Source organism: Polypterus senegalus, chromosome 9 (genome assembly GCF_016835505.1).
Source record: "Polypterus senegalus isolate Bchr_013 chromosome 9, ASM1683550v1, whole genome shotgun sequence".
In the NCBI taxonomy this organism is placed as follows: domain Eukaryota; kingdom Metazoa; phylum Chordata; class Cladistia; order Polypteriformes; family Polypteridae; genus Polypterus; species Polypterus senegalus.
Genome location: NC_053162.1, coordinates 78983361 through 79005357, shown reverse-complemented (window position 1 = coordinate 79005357; position 21997 = coordinate 78983361). Strand labels below are relative to the sequence as shown.

General features: G+C 38.2%; 1 protein-coding gene across 1 annotated transcript in view; it reads right to left on the bottom strand.

The window, feature by feature from the left end:
- The window catches only part of LOC120535456 (serine/threonine-protein kinase Nek11-like), a 233992-nt gene that overhangs the window by 108199 nt on the left and 103796 nt on the right, over positions 1-21997 (bottom strand). Inside the window, exons 7-8 of the mRNA XM_039763333.1 lie at positions 18734-18883; positions 12060-12138 (exon numbers count right to left, since the gene is read on the bottom strand). Coding sequence (XP_039619267.1) covers positions 12060-12138; positions 18734-18883 — 229 coding nt within the window. The remainder of the gene's footprint in view (positions 1-12059; positions 12139-18733; positions 18884-21997) is intronic.

Sequence of the window (21997 nt, the reverse complement as noted above, 5' to 3'; positions counted from 1 at the left end):
GTTGGAAAGTGTTGTGCAATTTGCATACTTTTGTATATATTACATAGCGTTTCAAGATTTATGTTAGAATATATTTTTGCATTTATGTTGCAATTTGTTTCCTACATTTCAGTATTTTTAATTTTTGTGTATCACAGTGTGTTAAAAATGATGCTGTGCCTTAATAGAAAATGAATTTTATTAGTTTATGCTTACAATGCTACAATAGCCAATAGACTACCCTAATGATGAGTGTAGTTGGAACCCAGACTCCCAGGTACCCATCACAGAGAAATGTGGAGCACTGCAGTCCATAAAACTTCAGGAGGTTTCACGCTATATTCTATAGCATGGGAAAAGTCAAAACTGAATCTAGAGACTTTCATACTAGAGCAGTACAATGTGGAAGATAGTGAGTGGCTGGTCTTTAATGGACTGCAGGGAGACCGTGAAACAGCACAACAACATACAAATGTATTGGCATTCTTACATCATCAGGTCCTTCCATGAAAACCCTAAATACAAAGAGGACTGTTTGACTTATGTTAGGTAGATTGCCCAGAGGGGACGGGGCGGTCTCGTGGTCTGGAACCCCTACAGATTTTATTTTTTTTCTCCAGCTCTTGGAGTTTTTTTTTGTTTTTTCTGTCCACCCTGGCCATTGGACCTTACTTATTCTATGTTAATTAATGTTGACTTATGTGTATTTTTTATTGTGTCTTCTATTTTTCTATTCATTTTGTAAAGCACTTTGAGCTACATTTGTTTGTATGAATATGTGCTATATAAATAAATGTTGATTGATTGATTAATTGATGATGAGGGATCAATGTGAGTATAGCTATTTCTTGTTCCCACTGTATACAGTATTTATAGTTTTTTGAGGCTTTTAAAATGGTCTTTAACACTTGCAAAGTATGATAAAAGGAATACATTTTTGGAAGTACATGGGTATGATTTGTCATTGTTAAATAAACACTAATATTTTAGGACTCAAATGCTATCTAGAGTGTGCCTCTGTTTTTTCATCTTGAATTCATTACAATATGAAGATCTATGTAATGTCACGCTTTAACATAAGTAAACAACAGTTTAAAAACATATAAAATAAAAAAATCTTTATAAATTAGTTCCCAGGGTCATCCATCCATCTCTCTTCAGAGCATAATAATCCATTATTTGAATTATTTGAATTTTATTAACATTTTAAAGTCATTACATACAAGACATACATATACAGTATATATAGTCTTAGGGCTCTTCTGAATTTTGCCTTAGTGTTTATTTTCATTTAGTACATTGTGTTATAGATTATAATTTTGATCTGTTTGAATTTTATGTATTGAATTTTTTTTTTTTTGATAATTGTCTTTCTCTGTCTTTAAGGTTCTGAAGCCACGACCAAGATGGTGGATATCACGAACCTTAGCATGTCAAAGAAGAACTCAGAATCCTGGATAAACAGATTCGGCAGCTCCTCTTACACCAGCTCACACCACACTGTAATGCTGAAACAGAAAGCCCGACTACAAGGACTACAAGAAGTCTCTCTCAAAAGCACTCCGGAAATCTTAGCATCATCAACTCCATGACATTCCATTGGGTCACCAGGCTGAGTCAGCTTCACCTCTGCTCTACTGAAGATCACCAACTCCTTTAGACCTATTTGCTTCATCAACTTGCCTACACCTTGTAAGGACATTTTAATTATTGGAGATTTGATTGTTCACAATTTATACTTTCCGTCATCTGACCACATTTTCACCTGGTGTAAATATAAGCAATTCAATACGTATCTCTAGTCAACTCAAGGCAAAGATCTGTGCTAACACAACCCTTAATATGCCCTTATTTAATATTATTGCTTTAACTAGTAAAACATTTTATGTGAATGACTCTCACGGATAGGAAAATAGATTGTTTACAGTGATCCCTCGCTATATCGCGCTTCGACTTTCGCGGTTTCACTCCATCGCGGATTTTAAATGTAAGCATATCTAAATATATATCACAGATTTTTCGCTGGTTCGGGGATTTCTGCGGACAATGGGTCTTTTAATTTAAAGTACATGCTTCCTCAGGGACGCTATTGGCGGATGGCTTAGAAGCTACCCAATCAGAGCATGTATTACATATTAAATAAAACTCCTCAATGATATACGATGTGCTTCCCGAGCGGTGCTGGATTGTTTGCTTTTCTCGGTCTCTCTCACTCTCTCTGACATGCTCTGCGCCTGACAGAGGGGGTGTGAGCAGAGGGGCTGTTTGCACAGAGGCTGTTTGCCTAGAAGATACGGACGCTACTCTAAAAATGCTGAAAGACTACCTTCACATTGCTCCCTTCTTTGCGGCTGCTTTATCGCGGTGCGCATACTTAAAAGCCCAACAGCACGTATTGATTTTTTGATTGCTTGCTTTTCTGTCACGCTCTCTCTCTTTCTCTGATATTCTTTGCTCCTGATGGCGATCCTTTGAAGAGAAGATATGTTTGCATTCTTTTAATTGTGAGAAAGAACTGCCATCTCTGTCTTGTCATGGAGCACAGTTTAAACTTTTGATTAAAGGGTGTTATTTCATGTCTAGAGGGCTCTAATAATGTTATCAGTGTGGGAGAGTTTATAAGGGTTTAAAATATATAAAAATAAAGATATAAACATGTGGTTTCTACTTCGTGGATTTTCACCTATCGAGGAGGGATTACTGTAATCCTATGTGAAATATGGTTAAATGTAAATTGTGCTACTGTTCTTTTAGAAGCTGCAGCAACAGGCTATAATTTATTTCATTCTGCTTGCCAAGGGAAGAAAGGGGGCAGCCTTGCAAATATTTTTTCTATTCTGTTAAATTGTAATATCACAGTCTTTGTAATTTCACATCTTTTGCGTACCTTCTTCAAGTTATTTAAGGGTCTTTCACATTCTTTACAACTTTTCTTTTATCATCTACTAGCAAAATACCCATGTTTCGCAGCGGCAAAGTACTGCCTTAAAATTTTTATTAAGAAGAAAATTAAACCTTTTTAAACTGAGGGAAAATATACCAATAATTATTTGTTAAGGATCTCTTTGTATACCACATTGTGAGTTCGGCCCTCCGGTTGTAATATGACCAAGCTGTGCGCTGAGCTTACTCTTAAGCATGCAAGTACAGTTGGCCATGTGAACAGTAATCTTGTTTCAAATCTCACAGCTTGGATTGCTGCTGTCATAATCGGTTTGAGTTTCATTGTTTGTTTCAATTACGGCAGTATTTGTAGGGCTTGTGTTGAAGAGACATTCGGCATCTGTCAAGAGCTGTAAGTATACAACCGGTTTCATTGATAACTTCACATCCAGCTTTTGAGAGTTTAAACATTCATACACATCAAAGTGTCCACTACTGAAGTCGTCACCTGTGAATCTAAGATGTTTAAGAGGCATTGGCGGTTGTCGAAAGGTGTAATATATTTGGCCATTTCGGTACACTTGAAAGCGACAACCGAACAATTCAGCGGCAGCCATCAACTGACATACAGAACCACAGGTGAAAGGCTTAAGCATTTCACTCTTCTAGTGCTCCTGTGTAGTATAATTATCTCCTGTACCGTCATCAGTCCACACCTTGAACCTGTCCCAGTCATTCAATACATAAGACACAATGTTCCTCCGGATATCAAGAGTGAGCCTGATATGGCCGTGCAATATGTAACACAGAGAATGGAAAAGGCAGGCACCATCTCCGGGCATGGAAGCCACTTAGCAAGTGACAGTTCTTTGATCGATGGTGATCACCTCGATAGATATGTTAATGGGGGTACGTTTGGAACGATAAAGGAAATGGGTACCTGAACAATGTAAACTAAGTTTAAAAATACCTATACAATAACTATAATCGTAATAAATGAGCAATAAAACAGCGAAGAAGCTGTGGATTAAATAAAAAGGCTGCATTTATCAGCAGGGAGACGTGAATCCTGTGGCAAAGCAAGGAAGGGAATGATGAGACCGGAGCAACGGACGGCCTTATATAGGCAGGGAACCAACAACGTGGGAGGCGTGGGGATGGGGGACCCAACGCCACCTCACACGGCGACCGAGCTGCAGGCTATGGACATATATATGTACGTAAGTAGGATTCAGTTAGTGTTGGGAACCCGCGTACTAAATTTCTTGAAGATGGGCCCATAGGTAACAAAGACCGTTGGAAAGTTCAATATGGCGGCCGACAGTGGCGTCATACCACCGAAGTAAGTACGTACATCGGTTTTGGTTAGCGAAGGGAAGCCGCCTACCAAATTTTGTGAAGATGGGGCCATAAATAAGAAAGTTTAACATGGCGGACGTTGTCAACCGTTATGACTGTTATGCATAGAATTTCGAAATGAGACCTGTTTAACTTTTGTAAGTAAGCTGTAAGGAATGAGCCTGCCAAATTTCAGCCTTCTACCTACACGGGAAGTTAGAGAATTAGTGATGAGTGAATGAGTCAGTCAGTCAGTCAGTGAGGGTTTTGCCTTTTATTAGTATAGATGCCCCGGCTGTTTTTATATTTAGCACACTTAGATCTATTAGAAATTGCCTTAATATTAATTAATGATAATATCCAAATAACTACGGAACAATTTTATTGTTTTTGTTGATTAATTTGTGGAAATAATCCTGAGTTGCATGTAAATGTACAACTCCAATTCCAACAAAGCAATGATTTGCAAATTTCAGAAACTCACATTTTATTCACAAAAGAACATAGAAAACATCAAAATTTTAATCTGAGGAAAAAGTACCATTTTAAAAAAAGAATAAGACCATTTTGAATTTAATGGCGGCAACACATTTCAAAAAAGTTGTGACAGGGCCGTGTTTACCAGTGTGTAGCATCTCCTCTTCTTTTAACAATAGTCTGAAATTATCTGGGAACTGAGGACACCAGCTGCTGGACTTCTGGGAGAGGAATATTGTCTCATTCTTTTCTGATATACTGTAGGATTGTAGCTGCTCAACAGTCTTGGGTCATCTTTGTCATATTTTTGTTTCATGTTTTCAGCTGGTGAAATGTCTAAACTGCAGGCAGGCCAGTTCTGCACCAGGACTCTTGCACTATAAACATAATGTTCTAATAGAAGAAGTATGGATTTAGTATTGTCTTGCTAAAATTTGCAAGGCCTTCCCTGAAAATCACATTCTCTGGATGGGAGCATATGTTGTTCTAACACCTGTACGTGCCTTTCAGCATTGATGGTGCCTTTACTCCTGAGAGACTCTGCCTCTCTAAGATGCTCTTTTTATATCCATTCAAGTTGCCAATTAACCTAATTAGCTCTAAAATGTTCCACCAACTGTTTTTTTAGTATTACTTACTTTTATAGCCTTTTGTTAACCCCATTCAAAATTATTTGAGATATGTTGCTGCCATTAAATGCAAATCAAGCTAATATTTTTCCTGAAATAGTAAAATGTCTCATTTTCAACATGAGATGTGTTTTCTATATTCTATTGTGAATAAAATGAGTTCATGAGATCTGCAAATCATTGCATTGTTTTATTTACATTTTAGACAGCTTCCCAACTTTTTTGGAATTGGGGTTGTATGATAAGTTGCTATTATTATTATTATTATTAGCTGTGTAACCAACCCAGTCACAGGGAATGCACAAACCAGTGTGTTTCTTCGTGCAGGTCCTAAGCCTGGATAAATGGGTGTGGAGGTTTACGTCAAGAAGGGCATCCGGTGTAAACGTTTGCAAGATCAACATGCGGACAAAAATACAGATTTCCAAACTGGATTGGTTGAGGCCTGGGTTAACAATGGCCACCACCTGTACTGTTAACCAACAGCATGCTGGTGGAAATTGGGCTAATTTTGGCCGAAAAGGAGAAGAAGAGGGGGGAGACGTGTCCAGAGGCAGGAGGAGGAGGAGGAAGGTAAAGACAGTGGAACTGAGGGTAGGAACTTTGAATGTTAGCAGTATGACTAGTAAGGGGAGAGAGTTAGCTGATGTGATGGAGAGAAGAAAGGTTGATATATTGTGCATGCAAAAGACTAAATGGAAGCACAATAAGGCCAGGTGGATCAGAGGTGGATTCAAATTGTTCTATCTTGGTGTGGACAGGAGGAGAAATGGAGTAGGGGTTTTTCTGAAGGAGCAGTATGAGAGTGTTTTGAAGGTGAAAAGAATGTCAGACAGAGTGATGATTAAGAAGCTGGAAATTGAAGGTGTGATGATGAATGTTGTTAGTGCATGCAACGGATGAGAAAGAAGATTTATGGAGTGCATTGGATGAAGTGATGGACAGTGTACATAAGGCACAGAGAGTGGTGATTGGAACGGATTTCAATGGACATGTTGGTGAAGAGAACATAGGAGATGAGCAGGTGATGGGTGGGTATAGTGTCAAGGAGAGGAATGAAGAAGGTCAGATGACAGTGGATTTTGCAAAAAGAATGGACACAGCTATCATGAAAACATATTTTAAGAAGAGGGAAAAACATAGGGTGATGTACAAGAGTGGAGGAAGATGCTCACAGGTAGATTATATCCTATTCAGGAGGGTCAATCTGAAGGAGATTGAAGGCTGCAAAGTGGTGGCAGGAGGAAGTGTAGTTAGGCAGCATAGGATAGTGGTCTGTAGAATGACATTGGAGATCAAGAAGAGGAGAAGAGTAAGGGCAGAGCCAAGGATCAAATGGTGGAAGTTGAAAAAGGAAGACTGCAAGGTTGAGTTCAGGGAGGAGGTAAGACAGGCACTGTGTGGCAGTGAAGAGTTGCCAGACAGCTGGACAACTACAGCAGAAGTAGTAAGGGTGGCAGCAAGAAGGATGCTTGGCGCGACATCTGCACAGAGGAAGGAGGAAAATGAAACTTGGTGGTGGAATGGGGAAGTACAGGACAGTATACAGAGGAAGAGGTTGGCAAAGAAGAAGTGAGAAAATCAGAGACATGCAGAAAGTAGATGAGTAGAAGGAGATAAGATGTAAAGTGAAGAGAGAGGTGGCGAAGGCTAAAGAAAAGGAGTATGATGAATTGTATGAGAGGTTGGACACTAAGAATGGAGAAAAGGAACTGTACTGATTGGCTAGACAGAGGGACCAAGCTGGGAAAGATATGCAGCAGGTTAGGGTAATAAAGGATAAAGACTGAAACACACTCACAAGCAAGGATAATGTGCTGAGCAGATGGAAAGAGTACTTTGAGAGATTGATGAATGAAAACAATGAGAAAGACAGAACATTGGATGATGTGGAGATAGTGAATCAGGAAGTGCAACATATTAGCAAGGAGGAAGTATGGACAGCAATAAAGAGGATGAAGAATGGAAAGGCCATTGGTCCAGATGACATACCTGTGGAAGCATGGAGGTTTTTAGGTGAGATGGCAGTGGAGTTTTTAACCAGATTGTTTAATGGAATCTTGGAAAGTGATGGAATGCCTGAGGAGTGGAGAAGAAGTGTACTGGTACCAATTTCTAAGAATAAGAGGGATGTGCAGAGCTATAGTAACTACAGGGGGATAAAATCGATGAGCCACAGCATGAAGTTATGGGAAAAAGTGGACCCTAGATTAATAAGGGAGGTGATGATTAGTGAGCAGCAGTATGTGGACCTGGAGAAAGCATATGACATGGTGCCTTGATAGGAGTTGTGGTATTATATGAGGAAGTCGGGAGTGGCAGAGAAGTACTGTATGTAAGAGATGTACAAAATATGCATGACGGAAGTGTGACAGTGGTGAGGTCTGCAGTAGAAGAGAAAGATATATTCAACGCGTAGGTGGGATTACAACATGGATCAGCTCCAATTTCTTATTTGCAATAGTGATGGACAGGTTGACAGATGAGATTAGACAGGAGTCCCCGTCAACTATGATGTTTGCTGATGACATTGTGATCTGTAGCAAGAGTAGAGAGCAGGTGGAGGAGACCCTGGAAAGGTGGAGATATACTGAAAGAAGGTCAATAGGAACAAAATGGAACACGTGTGTAAATGAGAGGAAGGTCAGTGGAATGGTGAGGATGCAGGGAGTAGAGTTGGCAAAGGTAGATGAGTTTAAATACTTGGGATCAACACTACAGAGTACAAGGTGTGAAAAAAAGTGCAGGGAGGGTGGAATAGGGTTAGGGTTAGAGTGTCCAGAGTAATTTGTGACAGACGGGTATCAGCAAGAGTGAAAGGGAAGGTCTACAGGACAGTAGTGAGACCTGTTATGTTATACGGGTTGTAGATGATGGCACTGACTAAAAAACAGGAGACAGAGCTGGAGTGGCAGAGTTAAAGATGCAAAGGTTTGCATTAGGTGTGACGAGGATTGATAGGATAAGGAACAAGTACATTAGAGGGTCAGCTCAGGTTGGATGGTTTGGTGACAAAGTCAGAGAGGCAAAATTGCATTGGTTTGGACATGTGCAGAGGAGAGATGCTGGGTATATTGGGAAAAACACGCTAAAGACAGAGCTGCCAGGAAAAAGGAAAAGAGGAAGGCCTAACAGGAGGTTTATTGATGCAGGTGATGGCTGTAACAGAGCAACATGCAAAGGACAGGAAGATATGGAAAAACATAATCCACTGTGGCATCCCCTAACGGGAGCAGCCAAAAGAAGAAGAAGAAGCTGTGCAGCCAACCTGAGACAGGTTGAAATTTAAGTAATCAACGTAGACTTGGGAAAATATTGCTATTTACTTTAATCGTGCATGTTATTCTTTGACTACTGGACAGTCACTGCAGCACTCGACCATTACTCAGCTTTATAAATGTATTAAATCGGGCCATTCTGCACACTTGGTTTACCCTTCACAAGCTGCTGGTTTTTTTTTTTTTTACAATAATTTATGATTCTTATAATTTGTTTTTAAATTTTGTTGTATATTATTTTTTTACTAAGTAGCAGAATTTTTAAGTTTCTGTTACTGAACGTTTTTGCCAAATAAAAAAAAATGTAGTGAGGAGGAAATGCAACATTTAGTCCATTCACTAACTCCGTTTGTGAAACACAAACTAACCTGCTGTGCCATAGACAGGCATCACATCTTTTTTACCCAAGTATTGGGATGCCACAGAGAGGAGAGGAGTGCTGGAGGAGGGTGTAGGATATAAGTAACTAAAATAACATGTGTGTTTAATGTGTTTAAGTAATCACAAGTGATTTTTTGGATGGGTTTCATGTACAGTACGTATCACATGGATATAATACATACATGCCTGTAATACATTTTTCTTTGATCATATCATTTTCCATGCACAGAAAATCCTGCTTTAGTAAAGGGGCATGTCTCCCAAAACTGTGTCAGAGCACAACTCTCAAGCACTGCATGCTTTGCAGATGCACCCCAAGTAAAAAAGCAAAAATATTAATAATAATGAAGTATACAAAGACCCCTCTGTTCTGTTATCACAGCTCCAGGTGGTTCAAACCTCTGCTACATTAGTCTTTACACAGACCTGCAACAGCAAACACATAACAGCCATCTTTATTCACCTTCACCAGCTCCCTGTGTCTTTCAAGATGGAATATAACATTTTTTAATAACCTACAAAGCTTTAAATAGCCTTTGCACTGGATTAGATCAGTAATCTCTTCCATCACTATGCCCACTTTCTGCCCGCTAATGTCCACTGATTCTGGCAATCTTGTTGTGCTCTATGGGTGACAAAGCCTTCAGCTCTTATTCACTCACTTTTGAATGACCTCCCTAAATTAACTAGATCGGATGACTCAATTCATTCTTTTAAAAACAACTTAAAACTCATTTATTCAGGAAGATATTTAACTTATCCTGATATTGCATCCTGATTTTGTAAAATATTGAGTTTTTCTAAATCTACACTGTGTTTATTAATTTTGGGTCTCCTTTAAACACTACTAACCCACGAAAATATTAATTGGAATATCCATAAATTTTGATGGTGAAATAATACACAGCACACCACCAAGATCACACAGTGCAAGTTCTAGGACCGCTTCCCTGGCAGCAAGTCATCACACTATAACAAAAGCTCTTCAAAATGATGATGTCCACTGAAACAAAATGGCAGTATGATAAATTTCAAAACATAAATGATGACATCAGTAGAGCCCAAACAAAATTACATCTATGAAATAAACTATTTGAATTACTGAGGTAAAATAATCAGATCTCAAAGAAAAATGTATAAAACACAATGTACAAAATATCAGCTACAATTCCAATGGAGTAGCCTTTTTGCAGGTTGGATTCCATGCTCTAGAACTAAAGGCTACTTTGCCTTGCTGGACATGGCCCATGACAAGTTGAAATCAGAGGGCAATTTTTGCCTCCTCTGCTGCAACGGCTAAAGACCTATCTTTTCTGTTGCTGGGTTTAGAGCAATTTCTATCAGGATTGAGTCCTGGAAATCTGAGTGTCATTTCCAATCTTGCTTCTGCATATTTATATAACCTCACTCGCCCTTCCCATAAAGCATGCTGCTGAGACATCTTGGAAACCCAATCCACCATGTCACCAAGTCTCTCCAGCTTGTTGGCATGAGATAAATTGAAGTCATAGATTGTAATCAGTCACAAGAGTTTGGGCAATAGAAAGCACCAAAACTTCTGCTCCCCTGGAAGAGCAGTGTTATTAACTTTATTGAAGAAACTAACTGTATCCTGCTTGAGTTATTGCACCTGCTTGGTTTATTTAAGGTTTGCATTGTACCAATGTCTGAGGCTTTTCATTGACATCTCTAGTACTGTAAGTATTGGTTCATTATTGATGAAGAACCTATTGTCGCACAATCGAACTTTGATTATGGAAATACTGCAGTATTTATTTGGATACCCAGATGATCAGCTCCATTGTCATAGTGAATGCAAGTGGCAAAAGAGTATAGCACCCTATTATGTCTATCTTGAGGTGCTGCCAGGCCATTGTCTTGTCCTGTGTTGCAATGCCTGAACTGGAGATCCTAGAAAAAAGCTTTAACTAGCTTTGGTACAGTATATGCTCTGGAACTTGAAAGAAATCGAAAGCAGTTTATAACATCTTGTGAGGCACCTATCCAAAAGCATTGGCAAGATCTTAAAAAAATATATGCATGTCCTTCCTTTCCTTCTTAGCAGTTTGAATCTGGTGCCAGATGGTATTGGCATGTTCCAGACATTCCAAGAAACAACATATCCCTGCTTTCTGTACTGGTGTGAAGAACAAAGCTGTTACTCTGTAAAAATTCTGTGAGTCTTATTACATTGAAGAAAAATTTTCCTAACACATTTAGAGGACTAATCTGGCAGAATTGGTTGATGGTTGAGGAGTTCTTTTCTTTAGGAATTAGAATCCGACCTGCCCTACACTATACTTTAGGTATGATTCCTTTCCCCCATACCACTTTCATTAGCTTCCAGAAGAATTTCAAAATGCCAGGGGTGCTGCTGTTTGGCTTATATGGAATGGCATTAGTGCCTGGTGCTGATGTTGTTCTTGCCCAGTTTACTACGTTCTCCACCTAAGTCCATGTAGGGGGCCTTGTATCCATCTGGTGCCTAGGTGGGTGAATCAGGGATATGTCATGCAGAATGATGACTTGCTCCTACAGTATCTCTGATTATTGGGGTAGGTCTTCCTTAGGTGCTACTCCACCAATCCACTGAGAACCCTTCTCTTCTCTTGGTCAAAGAGGTTTTTGATAAACTTATAAGGGTCTCAGTCAAAGCCTGCCCTTCCCCATTCTTTCAGAAAACAAAATAAAAAAGCAGACTAATCTTTAACACATTCCTAACACTACACCTGGAGTATGCTTCAAAAGACCTGAATATCACAGTACCAGGCTTCCTCATGTTTTTTTACTTGAAAATGTAGTTGTGATAACACAATTGTGTTTGTATGTATGTACTGTATATGGTAAGGTGAGTACAGTATCTGGTGAGGCCCCATTGTTCATTTTAATTTTGTAATCACCCTTTCCAGGATAACACAGGTATAGTTTGGCTGAACAGTGAAAAAATACATTAAGTCTATTTACTAAGGGGGGAAAGATATTGCAAAATGATAAAACCAAAAAGGGTTTCATTTGTAATAACACACAAAAAAAGTATCATCCCATAGATAACGATAAAGCAAACAAAAATAAAAAATTATCAGGTAGCTCTTACTTTAACATACTGATCAATGAACGGAAATCTTAGAGTTTCTGAAGCAGCGGGCCTGTTTGCAGGATCTTTGCTCAACATACTGTGGAAAAAAACACAGAACATAATGTCTGTCAAAATACAATTCAATCCATACTTCCAAAAACTGCTTAGCACTGAAACAGCCATGTGAAGGTACAGTATTACATGATAGGTTAAATTTTAATAATCTACTCTACCAGGTGCTAAGAATGTAATTTTTAATGAAGATTAATACTTAGAAAGGTAGAACTACATTTTTATGTTGTCTATAGTATAAATATTTTAAATATGTACAAACCAAAATGAATATGTAGGTCATTAAAACATTAAAATGGAGTTCCTCAGTTAATGAATCAAATAGTGGAAAATTTCTGAAAATGTTAACCAACCAATTAATACTGTTACAATTAACAGAATTAAAACTAAGGAACAAATGTCATACTGGTGGGAAACAGGGATATCAAATATAAAAAAAAACAGTTCTGTGTACTGATATATCAAGTCAAGCAAGACATTCCTATATACTGTAAACAAACAAGACAAGAACAGAGAAAAAAAACTCACAAAAGGAAAAATGCTCTAAAATCTTCATATAACCCTATGCTGACAATCAAAATCAAGTTTAAGATACAAGATGGCAAGGCAGTACAGTTTTCTTACAGTACATATTTCCCTCATCATACTTAGACTTGACTCTGCCTCAGTAACACTTGTAATAAAATGGAACACAAAAATAATTTGCAAGATGCAGGAACCATTATGGAGGGAGGATCACAGAATGTACTTGATTAAGTATAGGAAATAAAGTATGAATAAACTGCAAAAAGAACATTGGGTTGATTTAGGAGACAGGAAAGGGAGTCACAAGATACATTAACAAATAAATGCAACAAGCCACAACCAGAATAGATGAGAAAGTCGGATGAACCAGAATTGAATGCATTCATGTGCAATGAAGTATTAAAGCTGATCAGGAAAAAAATGGCCTACTACACAGTACTGGAAGCATGAAGCCTATAGAGCTTGATCAAGATAATATGCATATTTACTTACTTGACTTCACTAACAAAAAACATGAAAACTGGATGGCCAAAAATGAGACACAGAAGCACTGCCTGCAAAGCCAGGTAGAACATATAAAGTCCATAAACTTGATCTCCCAAAGAATGGATCCATAAAGAGGTAATACATATGTGTTTTTCCTTCTTTAACTTGAGTGACAGTGATGAAAATATTATAGGAAAGTTTTTAGTCAGAAAGTAGACTGAGACATAAAACAAAAGAAGACCTAGTGATGTCACCACTGATGATTCAACCAAGTCCAGACATCCCGAGCCTAAATCTGACCTCGGGGAAAACTGGCTCATTGGCTGTGCCCTGGGGATTTTTCAAATGAGTGTCTGCTTATTATTCTGAGAGCTAAACTTAAAAGAAGTGGTAAGGCAGCCTTCTGCTGTTGTGCACCTAAAATCTGGAATAGCTTACCGATAGAAATTTGCCAGGCTAATACAGTGGAGCACTTTAAAAAAACTGCTAAAAACTCATTATTTTAACATGGCTTTCTCATAGCTTAATTTTAGTTTAATCCTGATACTCTGTATATGCATATGAGCCCTTTCTTATTTGCAATGGTGATGGACAGGTTGACAGACGAGATTAGACAGGAGTCCCCGTGAACTATGATGTTTGCTGATGACATTGTGATCTGTAGCGATAGTAGGGAGCAGGCTGAGGAGACCCTGGAGAGGTGGAGTTATGCTCTAGAAAGGAGAGGAATTAAGGACAGTAGGATCAAGACAGAATACATATGTGTAAATGAGAGGGAGGTCAGTGGAATGGTGGGGATGCAAGGAGTAGAGTTGGCGAAGGTGGATGAGTTTAAATACTTGGGATCAACAGTACAGAGTAATGGGGATTGTGGAAGAGAGGTGAAAAAGAGAGTGCATGCAGGGTGGAATGGGTGGAGAAGAGTGACAGGAGCGATTTGTGACAGACGGATATCAGCAAGAGTGAAAGTAATATTTGCACTGAGTGTGACAAGGATGGATAGGATTAGAAATGAGTACATTAGAGCGTCTGCGGTGGGCTGGCGCCCTGCCCGGGGTTTGTTTCCTACCTTGCGCCCTGTGCTGGCTGGGATTGGCTCCGGCAGACCCCGTGACCCTGTAGTTAGGGTATAGCGGGTTGGATAATGGATGGATGGATGGATGGACATTAGAGGGCCAGCTCAAGTTAGACAGTTGGGAGACAAAGTCAGAGAGGCGAGATTGTGTTGGTTCGGACATGTGCAGAGAAGTGATGCTGAGTATATTGGGAGAAGGATGCTAAGGATAAAGCTGCCAGGCAAGAGAAAAAAAGGAAGGCCTAAGAGAAGGTTTATGGATGTGGTGAGAGAGGACATGCAGGTGATGGGTGTAACAAAACAAGATGCAGAGGACATTAAGATGTGGAAGAAGATGATCCGCAGCCGAAAGAAGAAGAAGAAGAAGACTCTGTATATGCATTTAATTATCAATATCATTCCTGGTAGCTCCATAATCCGTACTAACCCCTACTTTCTCTTCTGTTTTGTTTCCGGTTTTCTGTGGTGGCGATCTGTGCCACCACCTCCTGATCAAAGCACCGTGATGTCCCTACATTGATAGATTAAAGGCCAGAAGTCCACATGACCGTCATCAAGTTCTTCCATGTGAACCCTGAATACAATGAGAACTGATTGTGAGGTCATTTGTTAGGTAGCATGCCTAGATGGGGCTGGGCGGTCTCATGGCCTAGGAACCCCTGCAGATTTTATTTTTTTTCTCCAGCCGTCTGGAGTTTTTTTGTTTTGTCTATCCTCCCTGGCCTACGGACCTTACTCTACTCTATGTTAATTAGTGTTTCCGAATTCTATTTTCTTATTTATTTTGTCTTTATTCTCTTTTTTCATTATGTAAAGCACTCTGAGCTACATCATTTGTATGAAAATGTGTTATTTAAATAAATGTTGTTGTTGTTGCTGTATACATTGGAGTGCATGGTGGAACTGGTGGCATGTTACTTTCTCCTCAACGCAGTCCCTAAACATCTTGCCCACCCAGTTTGCTGGCAGTCCTGGGCTGATATGGAAGGCCTTGTTGAGAATGTTGAGCAGCTTGAATCACAAGGAACGTTCCCTGAGTCTTTGTCAGACACTCTGCCCTCTCTGCTACTTCAGTTTCAATCCCTCTTACCAACAGCAGTGGAGCAATGATTTCCAGTAGGTTGCAAGAAATTGAATTGTGTCTGTGGGTGGAGATCCTATCGCTGACTCCATGCCATCGAGTCCACACTTTGTGCTAAAGAATAATTTACTGTATCGGAGGGTAGAGCACCAGGGAGAAAAGCTGGAGCCAACTTCTGACGGTCAAGAGATCTGCAAGTTCTGTCACCTGGCTCGTGCCCACCTTTTAGGGGCTCACCTGGGTGCAGAAAAAAATATCTGAAAGAATCACCCCTAGATTCTATTGACCTGGCATACATCAAAAGGTCCTCTGTTTTTGCAGGTCTTGACTGTAGTGTCAGCTGAACCAAACCCACACCTCTCGTCCCACTGACCTTGATGGATATTCTGTTTGAGCATATTGGGGTTAAAATCATTGGTCTACTCGACCACTCAGCATGGGGCCACAGCTACATTCTTGTTATCGTTATGCCACCTGATACCTTGAAGCCGTCCCATTGAGAGTGGCCAATTCTAAAACTGTTGCCCGGGAAATGGTGGGGCCTTCACACGTGCCTCATCACCCATTGCAAAACATCTGTCTGTAACCCTGTAAGCTTGTTGTGCTGTATTGATGAGGGGAACTCCACGCCAATGCCAATGCTCTCTCCTGGGCCCACAACCTCTGGGGCCAGGCTAAGGGTGCAGCCTGTGTCACATATGTGTGCCGGGAGACCACTTTCCTGGCTCCGATGAAGTAAGCACTTCTACTCTGGGGCAAGAGGGGACACTACCGCTAATGGTATCTGCTCTTTCCATCACAGCTCTGACAAAAAGATCATTGGGAAGCCTAGTCCTGCCAGCAGCATCCTGAGTTGGTTAAAACCCTTTTGCCCTAGACACCATACAAGTGGGCATTTCCAGAAGAGGGCATTCAGTTGAATCCAAATCCTCACACTGAAGAGACCACCCATTGACACCATCTTGATAAAGATTAAGCTGCAAAGAACCTGCCTTATTTATGCCTTGGGCACTGTTTTTTGTTATCATTAAGATTGCAGTAAAATTAAAATAGGTAACCTAGTATATATACATATATATAGAAAGTCCCTATTTCCTGTAGGGGTCGCTAGCTCCCTAGTTGGAATAAGTTCTTTTGTAATTGCAGCATTTTAAGTAACCTGAAACTATATAGATAAAATATTAAAAGGTGATACCTCTCCCATAGTGATAGAGAGATAAGAAATCACATAAGACAAAATAACTTAGCTCTCTTTAATGACGATTTATGGGGCATTACAGACAAAAAAGCCATCGCAAGACTTTTATCAAGGTGGGATCTCGATGTATACAGTCTGCCATTTTCGTTGCTGTGATGGAACGATTTTCAGGACAGATGACTTTATCACTCATCCGTCCATCTGCTTCAAGGTGTTTCGCTGCTGTCCGTCTTTTATACTGTTTTCCCCATGTGCAGGCCCCCACATAGGTAAATCATGCCATTCCAAACAAGGCAAGGAGAGGATTCAATTTCATCTCTAACATACAGAAACAGTACAATGTTCATTTTCGTAGTTGTACCTTTCTCTCTTCAGATGCTTACCTAGCAGTTCTAAATGCTGAGAGCCCCTGTGTGCTAACTTTGGCTTGGCCTGTACATGTGAGTGGATTTATAAAACATTTTTTGTACAGAGCACAGTGACATTAAAGTTATATTCTGATTGCAGTGCCCTACATACAAACCTTTGTTATGAACTTTGAAAAATGCAAACATTCCTGCCCAATAAATTAAAATGTATTTAAATAAGTGAAGAATTAAAAATTGAACCGTAACTTCAAATTTCACTATAGCGCGTAAGGTAGTTCACATGTGTGGCACTAGGTGGATTGCAAAAACCACACTATTATTGTTTACATTGTCAGTCATGTGTGTGCATTTTCTGTAAGTGGTTGTGCTTTTGGCTGTATCTCTTTTATGTTGAGTTAATGCACTTTTATTTCTTACTATCTATTGCTATGGCCTCCTGGTCAGGCAAGGAAATAAGAGCCCAACACAGCTGGGATGCCAATCCATCAACATTTATAAAATATATATTTTTCCTCTCTCTCAGCCCTTCATTTAAATCCAGTCTTGCTGTACTTGACATGCTCTTACTCTAGTTGATGTGTATTTCCCAATGACTCAGCTCAGGCAGAAACAGCCCCTATTCAAGCCCAGGTGCTGGTCAGTACATGTTCTTTTATGTTGGCTATCTATATTCCCTCAGGCCAGCTGGCTGGAACTTGCTTTAACAATAGGTCACTTCTAAGATTTTACCTTTAGTAGCTTTGACCTGTAGTAAGTAAAAGTCATTTTTATTTATTCATTTATGTTTTTGTGTTGTATTTTTGTTATCTGCTCCAAGGAGAGTTGTATTTTTGTCAACTGCTCCAAGGAGACTATGTACACATGAAAATAAGCTTGACCTGACTTGAGTCCGCAGACACACACTTTGTTTCGATTAATATTTGCACTTCTCCATTATAAGGGAATTTCTTAAGTCTCAGTTTATGTTTGAAGTATGTCTACCAAAAAATTTCAAATTTTAGAGTGAACATGGACAATTACAACTGTCAACAAGGCTAAATGCATCAAAATAGTATACATTTAAAAAGTTATTTTTGCTCATAGTGATCTAAGTGCCTGAGTCAACTCTAAAACTTTTTTTTTTAATTCTTTTGAGTTGTTTTTTGATTCAATTTATCTTCCTATTAAATAAAATGAAGGTATATATTTTAATTGATTGTTTTTTATTTAATTGAAAATACTCAAACTGTTAAAGCTGAAGATAATTTATATACCACAGTTTAAGTCTTTAAGGAGTTGAGCTATAGCATTCATCCAACATTTAATAAAAGAAAATGTTATTATATAGCTGCTTTTTGCTCTGTTTTCTTTTACTGGTTTTCTGTGGTGGTGATTTGTGCCACCACCATCTGATCAAAGTACTGTGCAGCAGCCTGTAATGCTGGAATGAATCTGGACACTTGAATCTTCTAGGATGAAGTTGAAAAACAACAGGAGCTATTTAAGCATATTTGTATGAATTAGAATGCCCAGTGGAATCCACCAGTCGTTTGCCTTGGAAACCCTGCAGATATTTTTTTCTGGCATCTCGTCAGCTGGAGTTTTTTAAATTTTCAGAATTATCGTTATAACCATAACAGACTTAAATACAAATCTATAATTAAGGACTCTAATTTATCCATTATTTGCATGTATATCTGTATTATTTAAGTGCATATTTATTTTTATTTAATATTTTTGGTACTTCATTATTTCATCCATATACATATTTCTTTCTAATTTGATGTTTTTCTTTTCGGTTTTATTTTTCATAGAACTGACTTTATTTTTATTGTTCTTTTTTAATAAAGATAAGTCTGAGTTTCTGGCAAAAAAAATATTACATAATGCAATTAGTTTCCTTCCTACCTTTGTAGTATATCATTGAGTTCCCTGGAAAAACAGCCAGGGAGTACAGGAGCAGGTTCTTCAACAATCTTGTGCACCAGCTTTACCCAGCTGTGTGCATTAAAAGCTTGAGTCAGAGTAGCCATCTCATACAATATACAACCCAGGGACCTTAAAAACAGAATGTTCATACAAATTTTGTTAATCCTAATTCTGTAAATGTTACATCATAAGAAATCAATATGGATCCAGAATTAATTTTCAGTTAATAATTGCATATACCAAGTATGGTACTACCCAGATTCATATGCTATGTGCTTATTGAAATTGCTAGTTGTAGAAAAGTTATTGTGTCTGGCCTAATGTGTGTAAAAGAAATCTTTAAAACAAGGTTGTAATGGTTATCAATGGAAAATAAAAGGCAAAGTGTCCAACAAATATAAAAATCAGTATTCAACATACAGTACTTAACCAACGTAATTAAATGTATGTCCCTTTACTTTAGTATGTCACAAAAGCATATTCTTAAATACACAATCAGATCTGTTTGCTTTTCTAAACTGTCTCCATGGGTTTGGCTGTAAGTGTGATTGTGTGTTCTCTGAAATGTACTGGGATTCACATTCACAGCGGAAGTCATGCTGGGATAGTTTCTGGCTCCTAGCAACTCCTCATTACATTAGGCAGTTGAGGAAAAGGATGAAGTACTTAAAAAATCCAGAAGAAGGCACATTTCACATGTTACATCCCAGTCAATGTGAGACTCTTTTAATAGCACCTCAATACGGTGCACATTATTGTGCTTTCACTGCTGTAAAGCTGATCTAAAACTTGTTATACCAATCTCTCCAAAGCAGTTTGCGGAAATTTGTGAAAAGTGGGGTTGAGAAGCTTATGGGCTACCTCCTATTATGAGCATTTTGTCTTTTTTTACTAAACTGGGTATTAATACAACCATTGGGCATTTTACTGGGAGGGTTCATGCATACAGGGGTTTGAGATGTAGAAAAAGAAGATTAAATTACAGTTATCTAGAAAATATCTTAAAAGAGATCATATATCCACTTTAGTGAATAACTAAGATTTGTTTTTTCTCTGTGCTAAAAAGAACTAATAATAAAAAAATATCTGGCCCAGAGAGAGACATAACTTTCTATGACCTCTGACTCCTCTTACTACCAGTACAGCTATATTCCATATTGCAAATTTATAAGTAGCAAAATCAACATTTGTGATTACTTGGCAGAATTATGCACAACACAAATTGAAAATACAGTTGATAAATGGGCATGCCAATAACAAATATCCAAAATACACAGAATTTGTTTATTCTTCCTGTAAACCTAAGCCATCCTTTAATGTCCTTCTAATTTCTGAAAAAAAACCACTATTGCGCAGGATACTCACAAACTTCACTTTTAATATAATTTCTTAAGACTGACTTAGTCTCACAAAGCTGAATATTAATTTGTTCATTGTTACAATCAAAATTAACATTATTTTCTATATTTATCAAGCTTACTTTTCTGGTTTATTATTTTGTCACACTTGGTATTTAATTCTACATAATCCTATTATAAATATGTTCTGATTCTCTTAAATTAAGCATAAAAGCCTACATAGTAAAGAAAAGTAAGATGAATACACCAGCTGGATAACATAAATATAGATCTGTATACTGTTGGTCTGAAATACTACTGGCTTACAATTATCTCTGTTTATCTCTATCCTGTCTTACTGCACGTGTAAGCAAAATAAAGGTCCAGGACAGGTCCAAAATGTTATACAGTACTGTATATAGATAAATCTTTTTAATAAATGTAGGAAAATTTACATAATGTTAATGAATAATTTAGTTAGAAATTTTCTTTACAAAATGGGTGGTTCAATACGGCTTGCCAAATGGTGTTGGTCACTTTTTCTTATAATTGTCTGAAATTTTAGACCCAAACATTTTTATCACAAAATCATACAAGATAATGCAGCTGTCAGTAGGGCATGCCACTAAATTGTTTAATGAACTCTAATTTGCATGATTAATTACCATGTGTAAAAGGCAGGGTAATAATCTGTGTTAATTAAGGTCTGAGTGATCTCAGGCATCTAAACTGTCCTTTAAAAGGAAGTTAATAGAAAAGCACAACTTGGAAACAGAAGCCATACAATAATGTCTGGGGAGGAGTAGTAGTTGCAGTAGCCTCGGGGTAAAGGGATGTGAATATACTTGGATACTGAAGAGGAAACAGTGAGTTATTTATGTAGTTAAGTAGCTAAAATTATTTTACAATGAAGTCTGGGACACTCTAAAACAAAGACAGTCAAATGTTGATTTTACTTATTTTAATGCCTTTGCTCTATAAAAAACTAAACAATGTTCCAAAAATATCAAATTCTTCTGAATAAATTAACTAATGATGTGATATCCCTCTGCTCATTAGATATGACTGCAATATGAGATTTATAAACCTGCTTTATTAATATCAGCATCATAAGGGTTAGACTCCCAGTAATATGAAGCACAAAGCAGGGCATTAGTCCGTCCACAATCATGCTCATACAGGGCTAATGTGGAAAATGCCAGTTAGCATAACCTACACATTTTTGGGGGTGTGGAAGAAAACTAGAACATATCAGGTTAATATATTATATATTTGTTCATTTTATGAACCTTCTCAATCCTGTATAGGGCTGCAAGGAACCATGGTTTATCTGTTCACAAAGCAAAAACCAACCCTTAACACAAAGCAGTCCATTTCAGGGCACACTCATTCACATATTCCCAATTAAACGTGTTCACACTGAGCCTATTAAATTAACCAAATAACCTAACATGCACAGCATTGAAATGTTGGAGGCATCCTGCATACTCAGAAAAAGTGAACATGGAAACCAGATACGTGAAAACTCCCTCAATACAGTGACTAAGCTGGTAATTGAGACTAGGTCATTACAGCTATGATGCATAATCTCTGACCATTAAAGTAAACAATCACAGAACAATCAAATTGATTGCAGATGCATTGAAGATGCATTCTCAAAAGTTAAGAAAGGGAGGAAAACTATTTTATCAGTACAGCATAATTTTAATTCTAGAAAAGAAGAAAAATAAATGTAATGAGGATTTTGTGTGTGAAATTGTGTGTAAATTGAATGCAAAGTATATGGATGGATGATGTCAGAAGACCCTGAGAGTCCTGTTGGAGATGAGTTACCAAAGCGTTGTAAATGATTTAACACCAGACAAAAACAAAGATTTGGGGATTTGCCCCGTATATTATTTGGAAA